Consider the following 15,447-nt stretch of genomic DNA (forward strand, 5'->3'; position numbering starts at 1 on the left):
CATGAGTGTGTTAGAGAGGAGTGAATGTAGACGAATGGTTTTTGGGACCTGACGAGCTGTTGGAGCGTGAGCTGGGTAATATAAGTTCCATACACCCCTGGTTGGATAATTCTGGCCTAGAGGAATGTCACAGAGGATCCTTATGTAGTGTCTCATCCTCCAGCTTGTAGAATTGCATTTCATGAATTGCTAAACATGTGTGGGTCATTCATTGAAAGAACATTGGAGGCTCAATAATCTGTGTGCTAATTATGGCCTGGTCTCTACCAGTCAGGCTGGCCCCTAAAACTAAGAGAGCATAGGATTACTGAAAGCAGCAATGATGTGTACTGTGCTATCAGATATAAGCCACTCATTTATTTCATTATTTCTGGGATAGCTATATATAAACATGGGTCAGTTTAACCTAACTTTCCAATATGCATTCAATCTGTGCTTAAACATTTGCAGAACATAGTTTTGAATAATGACCTCGTGCCAGGTAGCAACAATCAGCTAAAAGGGTATGTATAAAATTGCTGATATGTACTTTGATAGAATGTCACTCAGACATCCAACAGGTTCTTTACACTACTCACTTTACTTGATTGGACTCGATCATAATTGTTGTCTGGAGAGTACAAACCACATGAATTTTTTTTCTCATGCCTCTTCAGTTTTTACTGTCTCATGGCCTCATTCATGGTTGTTACATTTTGAACTGTGTCTTGAGTGTTTGATAAGTAACTGTAAGGAAAAGAAATTACTAGTGGAAATTACTGGCAGTGACTTGCCTCTGCTAGGAGCCACTTGTGCTAGTTAGGGAGTGTTACCCATGATGCATTGCATGAGCCCGTGTGGTCTTAGATATTTTTTTGAAGCCATGAGGTGTAGGAGACCCAAACAGTTGAACTGAGGTCAAAAGCATTGGCAGATTGTGTACTTGAAGGCACAAAAAATGTGTACGTAATATGTTGGACACCGTCATCACCTGCGTATTAGTATGAGGGACACCATTAAAATGTTAAGTATTTTTTTAGCTTGAACATTTTTGTTTGGTTCCTATCTAGGCTGTTAAATAGGGGTGGATTGTTCAATTTTTGTTGCTGTTTAGATCGCAGAAGTCTGTGGACTGTCGTGTGTAAATGTATGTATTGGAGAATGAGTTTATATATTAAGAGACTTTAGTAGAAAGTGCATGTAAAATATAGGTAGTTGCTAATTTTCTCCTCTTTTTTTTTTTCAGTGAATTAAAGTCAATGCCACATTTATTATACCTGGATGTATATGGTATCCTCAGTGAGAATGCTCTGAGCACTCTACGACTTAGTCTTCCGCACATCAACATCAACAAGTACTTATTTTCTTCAGTTGCTAGGCCCACCGTTGGAATCCGTAGAACGTCTGTGTGGGGACTGAGAGTGAGAGATTAAGTTATTACTGTTGAAGACAGGATAATTGTAATCACCCAGACAGTTCCATTTTCTGACACTACTTTCCAGTGACAAATCACATGACACTTGTCTGCCAGCTCATCTCAACCCCTCTTCATTATAGGATTACATATAGCAATAAATTAAAATGTTATCCCACCCTTCAGAAACATGGTTGTGAAAGAACATATCAGTTTTTGATTAAATATTTAAAAAACTTAAGATGCCTACACAGTGTCAGTGGTATTTTATTGCATCAAGAATTATTTGCAGAACGGTTGGAATATTATCGGCAGTACAATTCTGTATAGATTTATACACGAGGTGAAATTACACATCAAATTATTCTGGTATTTTATTGCATCAAGAATTATTTACAGAATGATTAGAATATTAATTATTAGCAGTACAATTCTGTATAGATTTATACACAAGATGAAATTACACATCAAGGCATAATGTGGTGGAATATTGTTAAGACCCAAGTGGTAACTAAATATGTTATATGCCTTGTGTGTCATGAGGCTTTTGAACATTTAGAATTTTTTGGGGGTAAAAAAAAATTGTTTTTTGTGACTTTCATAGGGATGAGGAATATGATTTACGTAATTCAATTGAGAGCTAGCTTGAGGGTATTGTTTTTTTTTTTTGTGTGTGTAATTGGACTTTTGACTTTGTTAGTTTATTAACAAAAGTGATAACTTTATCACAGTGTATGCTGATGAGTTGTAAAGAATGTGTTGTATTGAAAATTTAATTTGATAAACTTAATTTACTGTGAAGTTACAAAATTTAAAAATGTTTCCTTGTCTGGCCTTTGCTTATTTCATTAAAATTTTCATTACTTTGCCAGGCCACGGCTAAGTTGGTGGCATGTTAATCTAAGTTTTATAGCTAAACGATTAATGCATTTTTTAAATGTTAAATAATGTCGATTGTTTACTTCCAAGAAGTATTCTATGGTTCAGTAACTGCAAAGACTAATAAAAGCATCTTGAAAATGCAAATTAGTATTTCTCAAGTATTTTACAAAATATACTTGAGGAAATCAGTATGAATGTAAAATACTGTGATAAATTTTTAATAATGTATTCATCAAAATAAATTTGTGGCATATCACAATGTTTAGACATCGATGTTGTAAATACTTTTGGAAGGTAATTACTGCATAAATAATTGCATCTTTCAATCTGCAAATCATTGAGGATTTAAAATTATAATTTGTCAACACCTTAGCCTACCATTCATCACTCCTTTATATTTTCCCTGAAAATCGTGTAATTGTATTTATTTGGTTCATATGTACATAATAGTTCTGTCATTTACATTGCCCTTGAATGGATTTATTTGTGTGAAATGTAAGTCATTCTTGAGTTGCTCAATGCATTAGTTAAGATTAAATTTACAGATAATTGTGGTGTGTGATAAAAAGAATTCTGGAATTCCTTCTAAGTAAAATTAAGTCACAATTCCTTGATTGGAGCAATTAACTACAACACTCAGAATTTTGATATGAAACTAGACAATGTTTAGTGTCTTGGACAAATGTCCAAGACGCGACTTGATAGTCATTTAGGATAGACCGAAGTGTCTAAAGTTTCATCTCCAAATTGTTGGTTTTGAATCTTAAGTTTTCACTACTGCATATAACCCTTTTTATTCCTATAATCAGAGTTGGAAAATTTGTAGCATTCCCAAATATAATTGATACTATCTTCATATTGCAAGTTTTTGGAGATACTTTCATGATGGTTGGGATGTAATGGACAGTAACTAAACTGTATGTGCAGAACTGTCAGTGGGTTGTCTAGAAGGAAAGAATGACAAGCTAAAAACGAATGTTGTGGATTTCATAGTGAAGTGGAAGAAGTATCAGTGCAGTTAGTGTGGTCACGTTGAAGACTTAGAGGAACAGAAAATACTCCATTTACTGATCTTGTAATAATGCCTTTGTGGACCAACCAAACCAATTCCTTAATTATATATAAAAAAAAATATGCAATTATTTTTATACAATTACTGTATTTAATTACCACTGTTTATTTAGAATGTTTAAAAAAAAAAACCATATTGCAGAATATATGAATTGTTTTCAGGGCTAACATTTTGATTTTAGAAATTGCATCCATTGGAATTAACAGAAATTTTGAATAAAAGTTTACTGAACCATACTCTTGCTCTTTAATCTATTCTAATCACCAGTACTTCTGTTCTGATGACAAACCTGCAACATTATCATCAAAAAGTGCTAAACCTACAAGGGTCTGACAGGGCAGGGAAGGGTGCAGGGGTATTGGGTAGCAAGAGGGAAATTATCATCAAAAAGAAGCACTAAACCACAAGGGCCATATAGTGCTGCAGGGCAGGGAAGGAAGCGAGAGTATCTGGTGGCAAAAGGGAGAGGTATGATTAGCAGGTTATGGAGGACAGGTGCAGGGGTAGAGGGTAGCAAGAGATTGAGGTAGAAAGGGCTGTGGGGAGTGCTAAAGGCATCATCAGAGTTTGTGGAGTAAATCAGTTAAAGTCAATGAGAGAGTCTGGATTAAAGGAAGGTCCGCCAGAGAGAGCAGTAGAGCGGAGACGACGACGGAGGTAAATTCTGCGTGCCCGTTGATAGAGTGGGCAGTCTAACAGATACTGGAACTTGACAATTCTCAGAGAGGAACAGGGCACCTCTCCATGAGATACCCGTGAGTAAGACGAGTGTGGCCAATGCGAAGACGGGAGAAAGTAGTCTCCTAACCTCAACACTGATGACAAGATGGCCAATAACCTAGACTTGGTTTAATAGAATGAAGTTTGTTAAGGAGCAGATCATACCAAAGTTGTTGCCAACATTATTATTATAATCAAAAAGAAACGCTAAGCCACAAGGGCTATGCAGCGCTGCAGGGTAGGGAAGGACGCGAGAGTATTGGGCGGTAGAAGGGGGATGACACAGGCATAGATGCAATACGGATAAGTGCTACAAGAATGGCATACAATTCAGCAGTAAAGATACTAGCCGAAGATAGTAAATGCCCTCGTATGACACTGTCCAGAAACACTGCTGCGAATCCTACGCCATCAGAAGACTTAGAGCCATCTGTGTACACTGCAATGGCATGAGAATGAGAGTGGAAGTGGCCAAGAAAAAGAGAGCGGGAAGCTACCGTAGACAGTTGGGCTTTCGAGCAAGGGAGTGAGAAAGAACAGACTCGAACAGCTGGAACTTCCCAGGGGGATAGGGAAAAGGGAGATGCTATATGAACATAGAGGTGGTAATTGAAAAGAAGACAAGAGCGAATGTAGGCGAAGAGAAAAGGGATGGAGCAAACTGGGGCAGCGAATAAATAATGTCTACTAATATCGGTGACCATTCTGAGGAAGGACTGCGGAGATCATAAGAGCGTACATAGTATTGAAGGCAATGGGCATCACGGCGATCGGATAAGGATGGAACGTTCGCTTCTGCATAGAGGCTCTCAACGGGAAGAGCGAAAAGCACCAAGGCATAAACGTAATCCTTGGTGATGAATGGGGTTAAGGCTAGAGAGAGTAGCAGGAGAGGCCGCTGAATAGATCTGGTCACCATAATCATGTTTCGATAAAATGAGGGCGGAATGTAGGCGAAGTAGAGTTCGACGATCCGCTCCCCATGAAAGATGAGCAAGGGTTTTAAGAAGGTTCAGCCGGCTGTGACATGTTGCCTTCAGAGAGGTAATGTGAAGTTTCCAGGATAACCTACGGTCAAAGAGGAGGCCTAGAAACCTGACTATCACGTTCAGGGATACGGGAGCCATAGAGGTACAAAGGATGATCAGAGATGACAGAGCGTCTAGTGGAAGTAATTTGGCGAGTTTTGGTACTGGAAAATTTAAACCCATGTGTGGTGGCCCAATTGGAAACACGGTCAACCACATGTTGGAGAGAAACTGTAATGAGGTGACAGTCAGCGCCTGCACATGCAATAGCGAAGTCATCAACATAAGAGTGATGACCAAATACAGTGGACCCCCGGTTAACGATATTTTTTCACTCCAGAAGTATGTTCAGGTGCCAGTACTGACCGAATTTGTTCCCATAAGGAATATTATGAAGTAGATTAGTCCATTTCAGACCCCCAAACATACACGTACAAACGCACTTACATAAATACACTTACATAATTGGTCGCATTCGGAGGTAATCGTTATGCGGGGGTCCACTGTATTGGATGGAAGACTAGAGGCCAAATCATTTATAGCATGGAGAAAAAGTGTTGTGCTCAGAACACATCCCTGGGGGACACCTTCAGCTTGGATAAAGTCCGGGGAGAGCACATTATTAACCCAAACACGGAAATGTCTGTCAGTTAAAAAGTTCTTAAGGAAGGATGGTAGATTGCCTCAAAGGCCTAAGGAGTGGGCTTGGGCCAAAATATTATACCTCCAAGTTGTGTCATATGCCTTCTCAAGGTCAAAAAATATGGCAATAACACGGTGGTTATTCGCAAAGGCATTATGAACATATGTATCCAAGCATAGTAAGGGGTCTATGGTAGAACAGCCTTTACGAAAGCCATATTGACGAGTGGAGAGACTGCTGTGTGTCTCTAAATACCACACTAAACGTCTATTTACCAGGCGTTCCATCACTTTGCAAACTGCACTGGTAAGAGCAATGGGACGATAGTGGGAGGCTTCATGTCCTGTAGTACCTGGTTTGCAGAAAGGGAGAACAATGGCAGATTTCCACAGTTGTGGAAGAACTCCGTGACCAAATAAGATTGAAAAGGCGTAATAGGACTGCAAGGGCTGACTGATGTAAATGTTGTAGCATACGAATATGAACGTTGTCGGGTCCAGCTGCCGATGATCGGCAAGCTGAGTGTGTTGCCTCCAGTTCCTGAAGTGTAAAAGGCACATTATACTGTTCTTCTCTGAGAGAAGAAAAGTCCAAGGGTGCTAACTCTCTGGCAGACTTTGAGGAAAGAAACGAGGGGCATAGATGGAGCCCCTGAGAAATACGGACCAGATGATTGCCAATTTCATTGGCAACATCTAGTGGGTTTGCTATATCAACACCGGCAACCCGCAGAACAGGAGCCGGGTCAGGAGAATATTTACCACTCAGTTTTCGTACTTTTTTCCAGACTGCACTCATAGAGGAAGCAGAGGTGATGGTGGAGACATAATCTCGCCAGCAAGTGCGTTTAGCGTCACGGATGACACAGCGAGCGATAGCACGCTTTTGCTTAAAATCAAGAAGTCTCTCCTTGGTTCTATTGTACCGGTACCTGCCCCACGCAGCGCGTTTCAAACGTACTGCACGAGCACAAGCAGGAGACCACCAAGGCACGCATTTCTGAGAATGCCTGCCCGAAGTTTGGGATAGAGAATGAGAAGCTGCGGTTGAAACGGAGGACGAGAAGAGGTGTAAAAGCTCATCAATGGAGGACGAAGAAGGAACCTCACTAAAAACAGTTAGTTGTGAGTAAAGGTTCCAATTTGCCTGATCAAATTGCCAGCATGGGTTATGAAGAGGTGGTGAATATGAAGGGGAAGTAAGAATGATTGGGAAATGATCGCTGTGATGTAAATCCGGGAGAATAGACCAGGTGAAGTCTAATGCGGCGGAGGAAGAGCAGACTGAGAGATCGATGCAAGAGAGAGTATGAGTCCAAGGATCAAAATGGGTGTGAGTACCTGTATTTAAAACATGGAGGGGGTGGGTAGCAAGAAAAGCCTCTAACTGAATGCCACGGGAATCACAGTGAGACCCCCCCCAGGGGAAATGATGGGCATTAAAATTGCCAAGTAACAGAAGTGGTGGCGGTAATGACAAAACAAGAAAGGCAATATCTGGGATAGATAATACCCGAGAAGGAGAGAGATACAAAGAACAGTGTGTATACCACCTATGCAAGTGGATACGGGCTGCTGTGTAATGCAGCGAAGTATGAACAAATAGCTGATGGTATGGAATATCAGTGCGTAGAAGGGCACTTTCATTAAAGGTCCCAGCAGGAAGAGGATCTGAAGAATACAATAAATTATAGCCTGAGATAGGATAGATAACGGCAGAGTGTAATTTTGGTTCCTGTAAGCAAACACCAACAGGGGAAAACTGGGAGAGCAACATCTGAAGCTCACCCCAATTACCCCTGAGGCCGCGAATATTCCACTGTAAATAGGCCATGATTGGCAACGATAAAGATACCTGAAATCCGCAGGTAAGGGTACCTACGGACTAGAGGGGTTAGAAAAGTCCACATGCAGTGGCAAAGGAAAACGTTTAAGTAGCGAAGGAACGGTGCGTTGTGAAGAAAGGAGTTACGCAGATGGAGTAGAGGAAAGAGAAGGAACAGAGAGTGGATCAGTGTCCATTGATGGTTTGGTCTCTGCAATATATTCAGAGATTGCTTCAAGTGTTTGGGAGACAATATTGGAGATGGAAGGAGGAGGAGTTTGAGTGAAGATTGGAGCTGTAATGGACTGTACCAAGGTAGGGGGGAGGGGCGAAAGGGTGGAGGAAACTGGAGAAGTGTGGGAGGGGACAGAAGAGGCAGAAAACTGGGAGGTGGCAGAAGAGGAAGAAACATGGGAGGGGACAGGGGAGGAAGGCACAGTACGAGGAGGAGGATGAACCCCCACACTTGTAACAGAGCCAGTGAAACGGGAAGACTCAGGTACAGAGACCGGGAAGGTAAAATGTGGAGGTGGACGAAGGGAAGGAGGGGTTAAAGGAAATTTTTGGGGCCTCTGAGAAGTAGACGATTGGGAGGAGGTGTCGTACGAGGTCTTGTCGATACCGGGGTTTGTGAGGGAGGACACAAAGAAGTGAGGACAGACTGAGGAGTTGAAGTAGGGACGTCTGAGCCCAGGACAGCAAAAGAATTAGATACAGGAGTGACTATGGGACTGGCAACCGCAGAGGAGGCTGCAGAAGATGTGACCCCAGAAGTGGGGGGACGCTTTGAAACACGAGAATAAGAAACACGGGGCAGTCTCCCCTGGAAGCGGAGATGAGAAACCGCCATAGCATAAGGGAGACCTTCTGCCTCTTTGAGGCAACAAATTTCCCGCTCATTTAAGTAGACTTGGCAACGGCGAGAGTACGAAGGGTGAGCCTCATGACAATTGAGGCAAGAGGGAGTTCGACTGCAAGACGTATTAGAATGGTCATCGGCACCACAGACTGGGCATTCGGCTATAGATCTGCAATATTTTGCTGGGTGGCCAAATCGCCAGCAATTCCTACACTGTTGCGGTGTAGGGATCACCTTCCGAACTTGTAACCGATGTCCTGCTACATAAACAGAGGATGGGAGTTCACGGCTGTGAAAAGTTAAACGAGCCACATTGCAAGGGTATCGTCTTCGCCCGCAGGCAGGAAGAACATAAGTGTCTACCTTGAGAATTGGGAGATCTTGGAGTTCCAGCTGTTCGAGAATGTCAGTGCCACATGTCTGGAAATTCTGTTGGACTATGGTATGGGGCAGAATAACAGTACCACTACAAGAATTGAGAGAATGATGTTTTTCAATAGTGATAGGAATAGTATCGATATGTGAAAGAAGAGAAGGATCATGAGCTTGAGTAGAATTCTGGACTGTGATGATGCACGTACCACTCTTAAGAGCATGAAAGAAAATATCTCTACCAACGTGGCGTAAGAGCGCTTTGCCAATACTATGGTCGGAAAGATAGGCAGTAGAAGAAGTCGGTCTTAATGTAAAGAATTTAGTCCATTGTGTGGTCTGAAACAGTGTGGAGAGGGAGTGCATGACGTGTCGGTCTTTTCCGAGTAGTAAGGGAAGGTAATGAAGTAACATCATTACTAGATTGTTGACGTTTAGAAGTGGGACCAGAGTCGGTCCGACGTGGGACGGGCTGGCGATTCGAAAATCGCTGCACCGTAGAGGGAGAAGCCGGAAGCACAGTCAAAGGAGAGCGGAGGTCAGACAAATCGAAGGAGTCAGTGGAAGCCCTGGTACCTGAAGCGGGTGAGGAAACAGCACCAGCAAGAGGTACAGGGGCCTTAGGAATGTCCGAAGAGTGGCCAAAAGACGAGGCGAGGTCAGAACAGGGTGCGGTAACAATAAGGGGCCCGGGGGTAGCGGGGTCATGGATCGGGTACTCCATGGTTAGGTTACTTCTTTCTTTTTGTTTTTAAGAAAAAAAAAAAGAGAAAATAAAATAAAAATAAAAAAAGAATAAAAAAAGGGGGGACCGGGGAGGGATAGTTCCTAGGAGGAATGAAAGGGCCAGAAATCTCCCTCTGCGCCCAAGAGGACCTCAGCACCACAAGTAGCGCAGATGCAGCATGGAACCCGTGCCATACCCTACCCATCATGCCAGTAAACCAGCAATCCGGGATAGCTACCTCGGTGGACAAAAGAGAGGGCAGCCGGATATCCGCCACAAAGCATATTTCCTTTGGCCACCACCCCCGGAATCCGAAAGGTGGCTTCCAGAGATACACCCGTCGCCCGAAAGACACCCAAAGCCACCCTCCGGGATACCGGAGAGGGATCGGGACATCCCCAGGCTATCCAGATTCCACGGCAAACTACGCCACCGCCAAGAACCTCAACGGAATGGGATGGACCCTGGTACCCTTTCCCCTACTCAGGAGCTAGCATGCCTGTGGGAAAAATCCCGAAGGCCAAAAAAGGAAGGGCAAAAGGGAGGGGTGGGGAGGAGGAGGAAAGGAAAAAGGGGAGGATGGGATAGGGAAGGGGGGATTGGGGGGTAATTAGGTTCGGTCTGAGGAAGGAGACCGATAGGTCTAATTCCTCAGACCAAGAGCCTCTTCACCACGCCAAGGAGCCCCCCTTGAAGAGGTTGTTGCCAACAGGTGCAAAGGTGGGGAGCAATAACAGCAAAATAGTCTGGCAATGGCAAGAGTAAGATAGGAGAGCCTCATGACAATTAAACTAAGAGGGAGGTAGACTACAAGATGTATTGGTATGGTTGTCGGCTCCACAGACTGGGCATTCGGCCATGGACCTGCAATATTTTGCTGGATGGCCAAAACGGCAGCAATTTCTACACTGTTGCGGTGTAGTGATCACTTTTAACTTGTAAACGGTGTCCTGCAATATAAACTGAGGATGGAACCTCATGGCAGTCAAAAATTAAGCAAGCTACATTGCAAGGGTCTTGTCTCTTCCCGTGGGCAGGGAGGACATAAGTGCCTACTTTGAGGATTGAGAGGTCTTGGAGCTCAAGCTGTTCCAGAATGTCATCACTACAAGTCTGGAAATTCTGTTGAACAATGGTAAGAGGTAGAATGACAGTACCACTACAAGAATTGAGAGAATGATGTTTTTCAACAATTACAGGAACAGCATCAATGGTTGTAATGAGAGAAAGATCGCAAGCTTGGCTAGCATTCTATACCGTGACGATGCATGCACTGCTCGAGAGCATGAAAGGATATATCTCTACCAACATGGCGTGGGAGCACCTTGCCAATACTATGAACTGAGGAGTTGGTTGCAGAGTAAAAAACTAAAGTCCATTGTGTATATTGACACACTGCATGTAAGAAGAGGGAGTGTTGTGCAGGTCTTTTCTGGGCAGAATGAGAAGAAAACAAAGGAGTATCATCAGGTAATAGTCTTGGACGTTTAGGTGTGGGACCGAAGTTGGTCTATTGTTGGATGGGTTAGCGATCTGAAAAGCACTGTACTGTAGGGGGAGAAGCCAGAAGCATGGTCAAAGAAGTGTGGAGGTCAGATGTATCAAAGGAGTCAGGCAGAACCCCGGTACCTGGAGTGGGTAAAGAAAAGGCACCAGCAGGAGGTACAGGGGCATGAGAAATATCTGAAGAATGGTCAAATAACGAGGTAGGGTTGAAACAAGGTGCAGTAGCAGAAAGGGGCCCAGGGGGAGCTGCTTCATGGACTTGGGACTCCATGGTTGTCACTTCTTTCTTTGTTTTTTTAGAAAAAAGAAAAGCAGGGGAACATGGAAGAATAGCTCCTAGGAGGAATGAAATAACCGTAAATCCCCCTCCGCACCCAAGAGGACCCCAGCACTGCAAGTAGTGCAAATGCGGCATGAAACCCGTGCCATACCCTACCGTTCATGCCAATAAACCAGCAATCTGGGATAGCAACTTCACATCTACCGAGCTTTCTCGGTGGACAAAAGAGGGCGGCCGGATACCTGCCACAAAGCATACCTCCTTCAGTTACCACCCCCTGGAATCCAAAAGGCAGCTTCCAGAGATACACCCAAAAGACACCCAAAGCCACTCCCTGGGAGACCGGAGAGGGAGTGGGACATCCCCAGGTGATCCAGATTCCACAGCAAGCTACACCACCACAGACCTCAATGGAATGGGATGGACCACAGTACCCTTCCCCCTACCTAGGAACTAGAGTGCTTGCGGGAAGAATCCCAGAGGGGATAGGAGAGGGATGGGAAGAGGAGGAGAAAAGGGAGGTAATTAGGTTTGGTCTGAGGAAGGAGACCAAAAGGTCTAATTCCTCAGACGAAGAGCCTCTTCACCGTGCCAAGGAGCCCCCCCTTGAAGAGGATACTGGTGACAGGCTCTACATTCAAGGAACTGGACTTTCCCTCCCCTTCTTTGGATCAAACCTGAATACATCCCATTCTCCCACTCATTGTACGACTTATAAGTTGAACCTCCCTCCCCCTCTCCATGAACATAATACGTTATACTTTTATGGGAGGTACCTTGATGCCAACGAGGGACTCTTGATCCAAGGAACTAGACCTTTTCTTCCCCTTGCATCAAACTTAATTTCATCCTATTCCTCAGGCTATCACCCCTGAGGGTTTAGTGCTTCCCTATAATAAGGGAGCAAATTAATTAATGTGCCATGTCTGGCAGAGTATTGTCTCCAGTGACAATGCACATTATTATATTCATAGAGATAGCACTAAACCCAAAGGAGTAACAATGCCTGAGGGAAGGAGGCAATTAGGCTTGATCCAAGGATAGGTAAGATCTAATTCCATTGATCCAAAGCCTCTCACCAGCATCAAGGCACTTCTCTTGAGGGGAATCTCATCAGACAGCTGTAAAGGAGAATCAAGGTCATAGTATAACTGATAAATGTTACACAAGATCTGTAAATTCCTAAACTAAAGATAATTTTTGCTTAAAGATATTCTCAATAAAAAGCTGAATGTTAGAAGAAAATGTATTCAATATTCAAAATATAAAATTTTTCTTCATAATTGGCCTACATTACTACTAAAAATGTACACTATCCATAAAGTACTCTGGAAAACTTCTGTGAATATGTCCTCTTTTGGCTCACCCTAGTTCAGTGGGAAAGCTCCAGCATATAATAGTAATAAATAATAACTAATAATAAATTACTGCACCTATTAGGAAGTACTAAACCTTTGGGGTCATAATGCCTAGGAAATGGGAGGCAATCGAGTTCAATCCAAGGAAGGGAAGGACAAGCCCAAGCCCAATTTCTTAAACGGAGCCCCACACCAGCAAAACCAAAAGTAAAGTTTAAGTCTTTTGGAATTAAAATCATTTTTGTACAAATGCACCAAATTTTTATTTGCATTACTTAATATAGACAATACAAAACCCCATAACACCTTAAGTGAACAAAAAGAAGTAAAGAAAGAATATTTGTAGACTTCCATAACTTTTATTATTTTGGCTTAGCAAAAATGTGTGTGAATATGTAAGACATCATAATAAAATGCCAGATTACAAATATGAAAAAATACCAGTGAAAATAGAAAATAAAACTAGAAAGATTTCATGTGCTTATACACATCTTCAGAGGAACAGAATATAATAGGATACAACACAAACTGAAAAAACTAATACCCAGTAACTGTATGTAGTTACCACTTTGCATGTAAAGTATAGCTTTATAAAAGAGATACATCTTAACAAATGAAAGCCTATTAAAAATAGACAAGTGAGGCAATTACTGTTGTGTATATCAAAAACATGTGCTAAACATATTTTAAACTGTACTTTATAAAAATCAAAAAGTGGCCCAAGTCTTGTTGAACCTCTCGAGAGGACCTGGCTGCATCTTAAGTACAGTGGACCCCCGCCCCACGGTGGCATCAAGTAATGGCAAATTCGTTTAACGGCGCTCTTTGGCGTCAAAAAATTGGCTCTACCAACGACGAAAAACTCGTCTAACGGCATGCGGCCTGAGCGGGCCCAGCCACTCCAAGACTGTGTATAGCCAGTGTGCCAATGTTTACAACCCGTTGCGGTCGATTCCAAGTGTACCTGCGATATATTTCGTATTATTCCAGTGTTTTTAGTGCTTGCAACTGCTAAACAAGCCACCGTGAGCCCCAAGAAAGCTTCTAGTGCTAAAAAGGGTGAGAAACACTCTCGAAATATACTATCGTACCACGGTCAGCTGCTGCTGCACTACCGTCAGCTGTTGCTGCAACACCATCAGCTGCTCCTGCGCCACGGTCAGCTGTACTACTCGAAGATGTGGAGAGACTGATGTTGGTGTGGCTAATCGAGAATACTGAGAAACAATTAACCCCAGAGGGTTAGCCACCCAGGATAACCCAAGAAAGTCAGTGTGTCATCGAGGACTGTAACTTATTTCCTTTGGGGTCCTTAATCTTGTCCCCCAGGATGCAATCCACACCAGTCGACTAAACACCCAGGTGAACAGGAAAAAATGCCTGGAACAAGTGCTCATATTGGTGAATTTAAGGCCAGCAAAGGTTGGTTTGAGAGATTTAAAAATCGTACTGGCATACACAGTGCGATAAGGCCTGGCCAAGCTGAAAAATTCCAACCCCAACAAGTGTTCAACTGTGATGAAACAGGCCTGTTCCGGAAGAAAATGCCAAACAGGACCTACATTACTCAGAAGGAAAAGGCACTCCCAGGACACAAGCCTATGAAAGACAGGCCAACTTTCTTGTTTTGTTTTAATGCTAATGGGGATTACAAAGTGAAGCCTTTACTCATATATCACTGAAAATCCCAGTGTGTTCAAGAAAAACAGTCTCATCATCCAACAATACTCTTCAGTAAAGGTAAGTGTCATTTTAGTATTTATTTATGTATGTATTGTGCATGTCTAATTGTTTTCTGTGTGCGGAAATGTATATTTCATGAATTAAAAAAATAATTTTTTTCTACTTTTGCCTGTCTGGAACGGATTAACTGGATTTCCACTATTTCTTATGGAGAAAATTAATTCGACCAACGGCAAATTCGACTAGCGGCTAGCTCCCTGGAACGGATTAATGTCATTGGTCAAGGGTCCACTGTATGTATCTGAATCACTGCTGTATGTTAGTATCCTGTTTTATGGATAACTTACGAGATAAACCAAGGTTCTTAATTATTATTACAATCAGAAATAAGTGCTAAACCCACAAGGGCCATATAGCCTAAGGTTCTTAAAAAGTGTTAAGATATACAAAAGAAATATACTTATCATACCTCACCCCCCCCCCCCACACCACCTCTTCAAGGAACATTCTTTGATGCTGGTGAAGGGCTCAAAGGAAATGAACTTTACCTCTCCTCCTCTGGATCAAGGCAGATTGTCTCCCATTCCTCCTTTCCCTTTCTACCCACCCAGAAGTTGTATGATTGCTACAGGTTAAGTGTTAATTCTACAAATGTAATAATATGATAGTTTGAAAGTTTTCTGGAAAACAAACAAATTATTGCTAACATTACTGAATCGATACTTATATGGGAGAAATTTTATATTCAGAGATTCTAAATAATACATAATCAATCCAGAAAAACAAATTGTAAAATACAGTGAATCATTCATGCTAAATTTGTTGGCTTGGCTATTGTAGTGTCAGTAGTAGTAGTGATATTAGACTTCTTGGTTAGTCTGCGAGAGAACCATTGTGGACACTCCCTTGGAACCTCAACAATCTGCTTTCCCTGTAAAGAATGTTGAAATCAATATTTCTGGGCCATGGATTATTATACTCCTGAAAAGAATCATTCAGCCCCAAATAGAAGAAGTGAGTATTGAGGAAAGGACACTGGCAGAAAGAAGAGGGAATCACAGTTGTTGTAGCAAACTGGTGTCTACTTAAAATGTCCACAG

General features: G+C 42.4%; 2 protein-coding genes across 3 annotated transcripts in view; one reads left to right on the forward strand and one right to left on the reverse strand.

The window, feature by feature from the left end:
* The window catches only part of Skp2 (S-phase kinase-associated protein 2), a 75,636-nt gene extending 72,053 nt beyond the window's left edge, over positions 1-3,583 (forward strand). For both annotated transcript variants that reach the window (XM_053778198.2, XM_053778199.2), the window contains exon 9: positions 1,226-3,583. In XM_053778198.2, the coding sequence (XP_053634173.1) occupies positions 1,226-1,412 (187 nt within the window). In that variant the 3' untranslated portion in view covers positions 1,413-3,583. The remainder of the gene's footprint in view (positions 1-1,225) is intronic.
* mRpL32 (mitochondrial ribosomal protein L32) overlaps positions 2,950-15,447 on the reverse strand; it is a 42,291-nt gene continuing 29,793 nt past the window's right edge. Inside the window, exon 4 of the mRNA XM_053778200.2 lies at positions 2,950-15,278. Within this exon, the coding sequence (XP_053634175.1) occupies positions 15,156-15,278 (123 nt within the window). The 3' untranslated portion in view covers positions 2,950-15,155. The remainder of the gene's footprint in view (positions 15,279-15,447) is intronic.

Source organism: Cherax quadricarinatus, chromosome 22 (assembly GCF_038502225.1).
Source record: "Cherax quadricarinatus isolate ZL_2023a chromosome 22, ASM3850222v1, whole genome shotgun sequence".
Lineage (NCBI taxonomy): Eukaryota > Metazoa > Arthropoda > Malacostraca > Decapoda > Parastacidae > Cherax > Cherax quadricarinatus.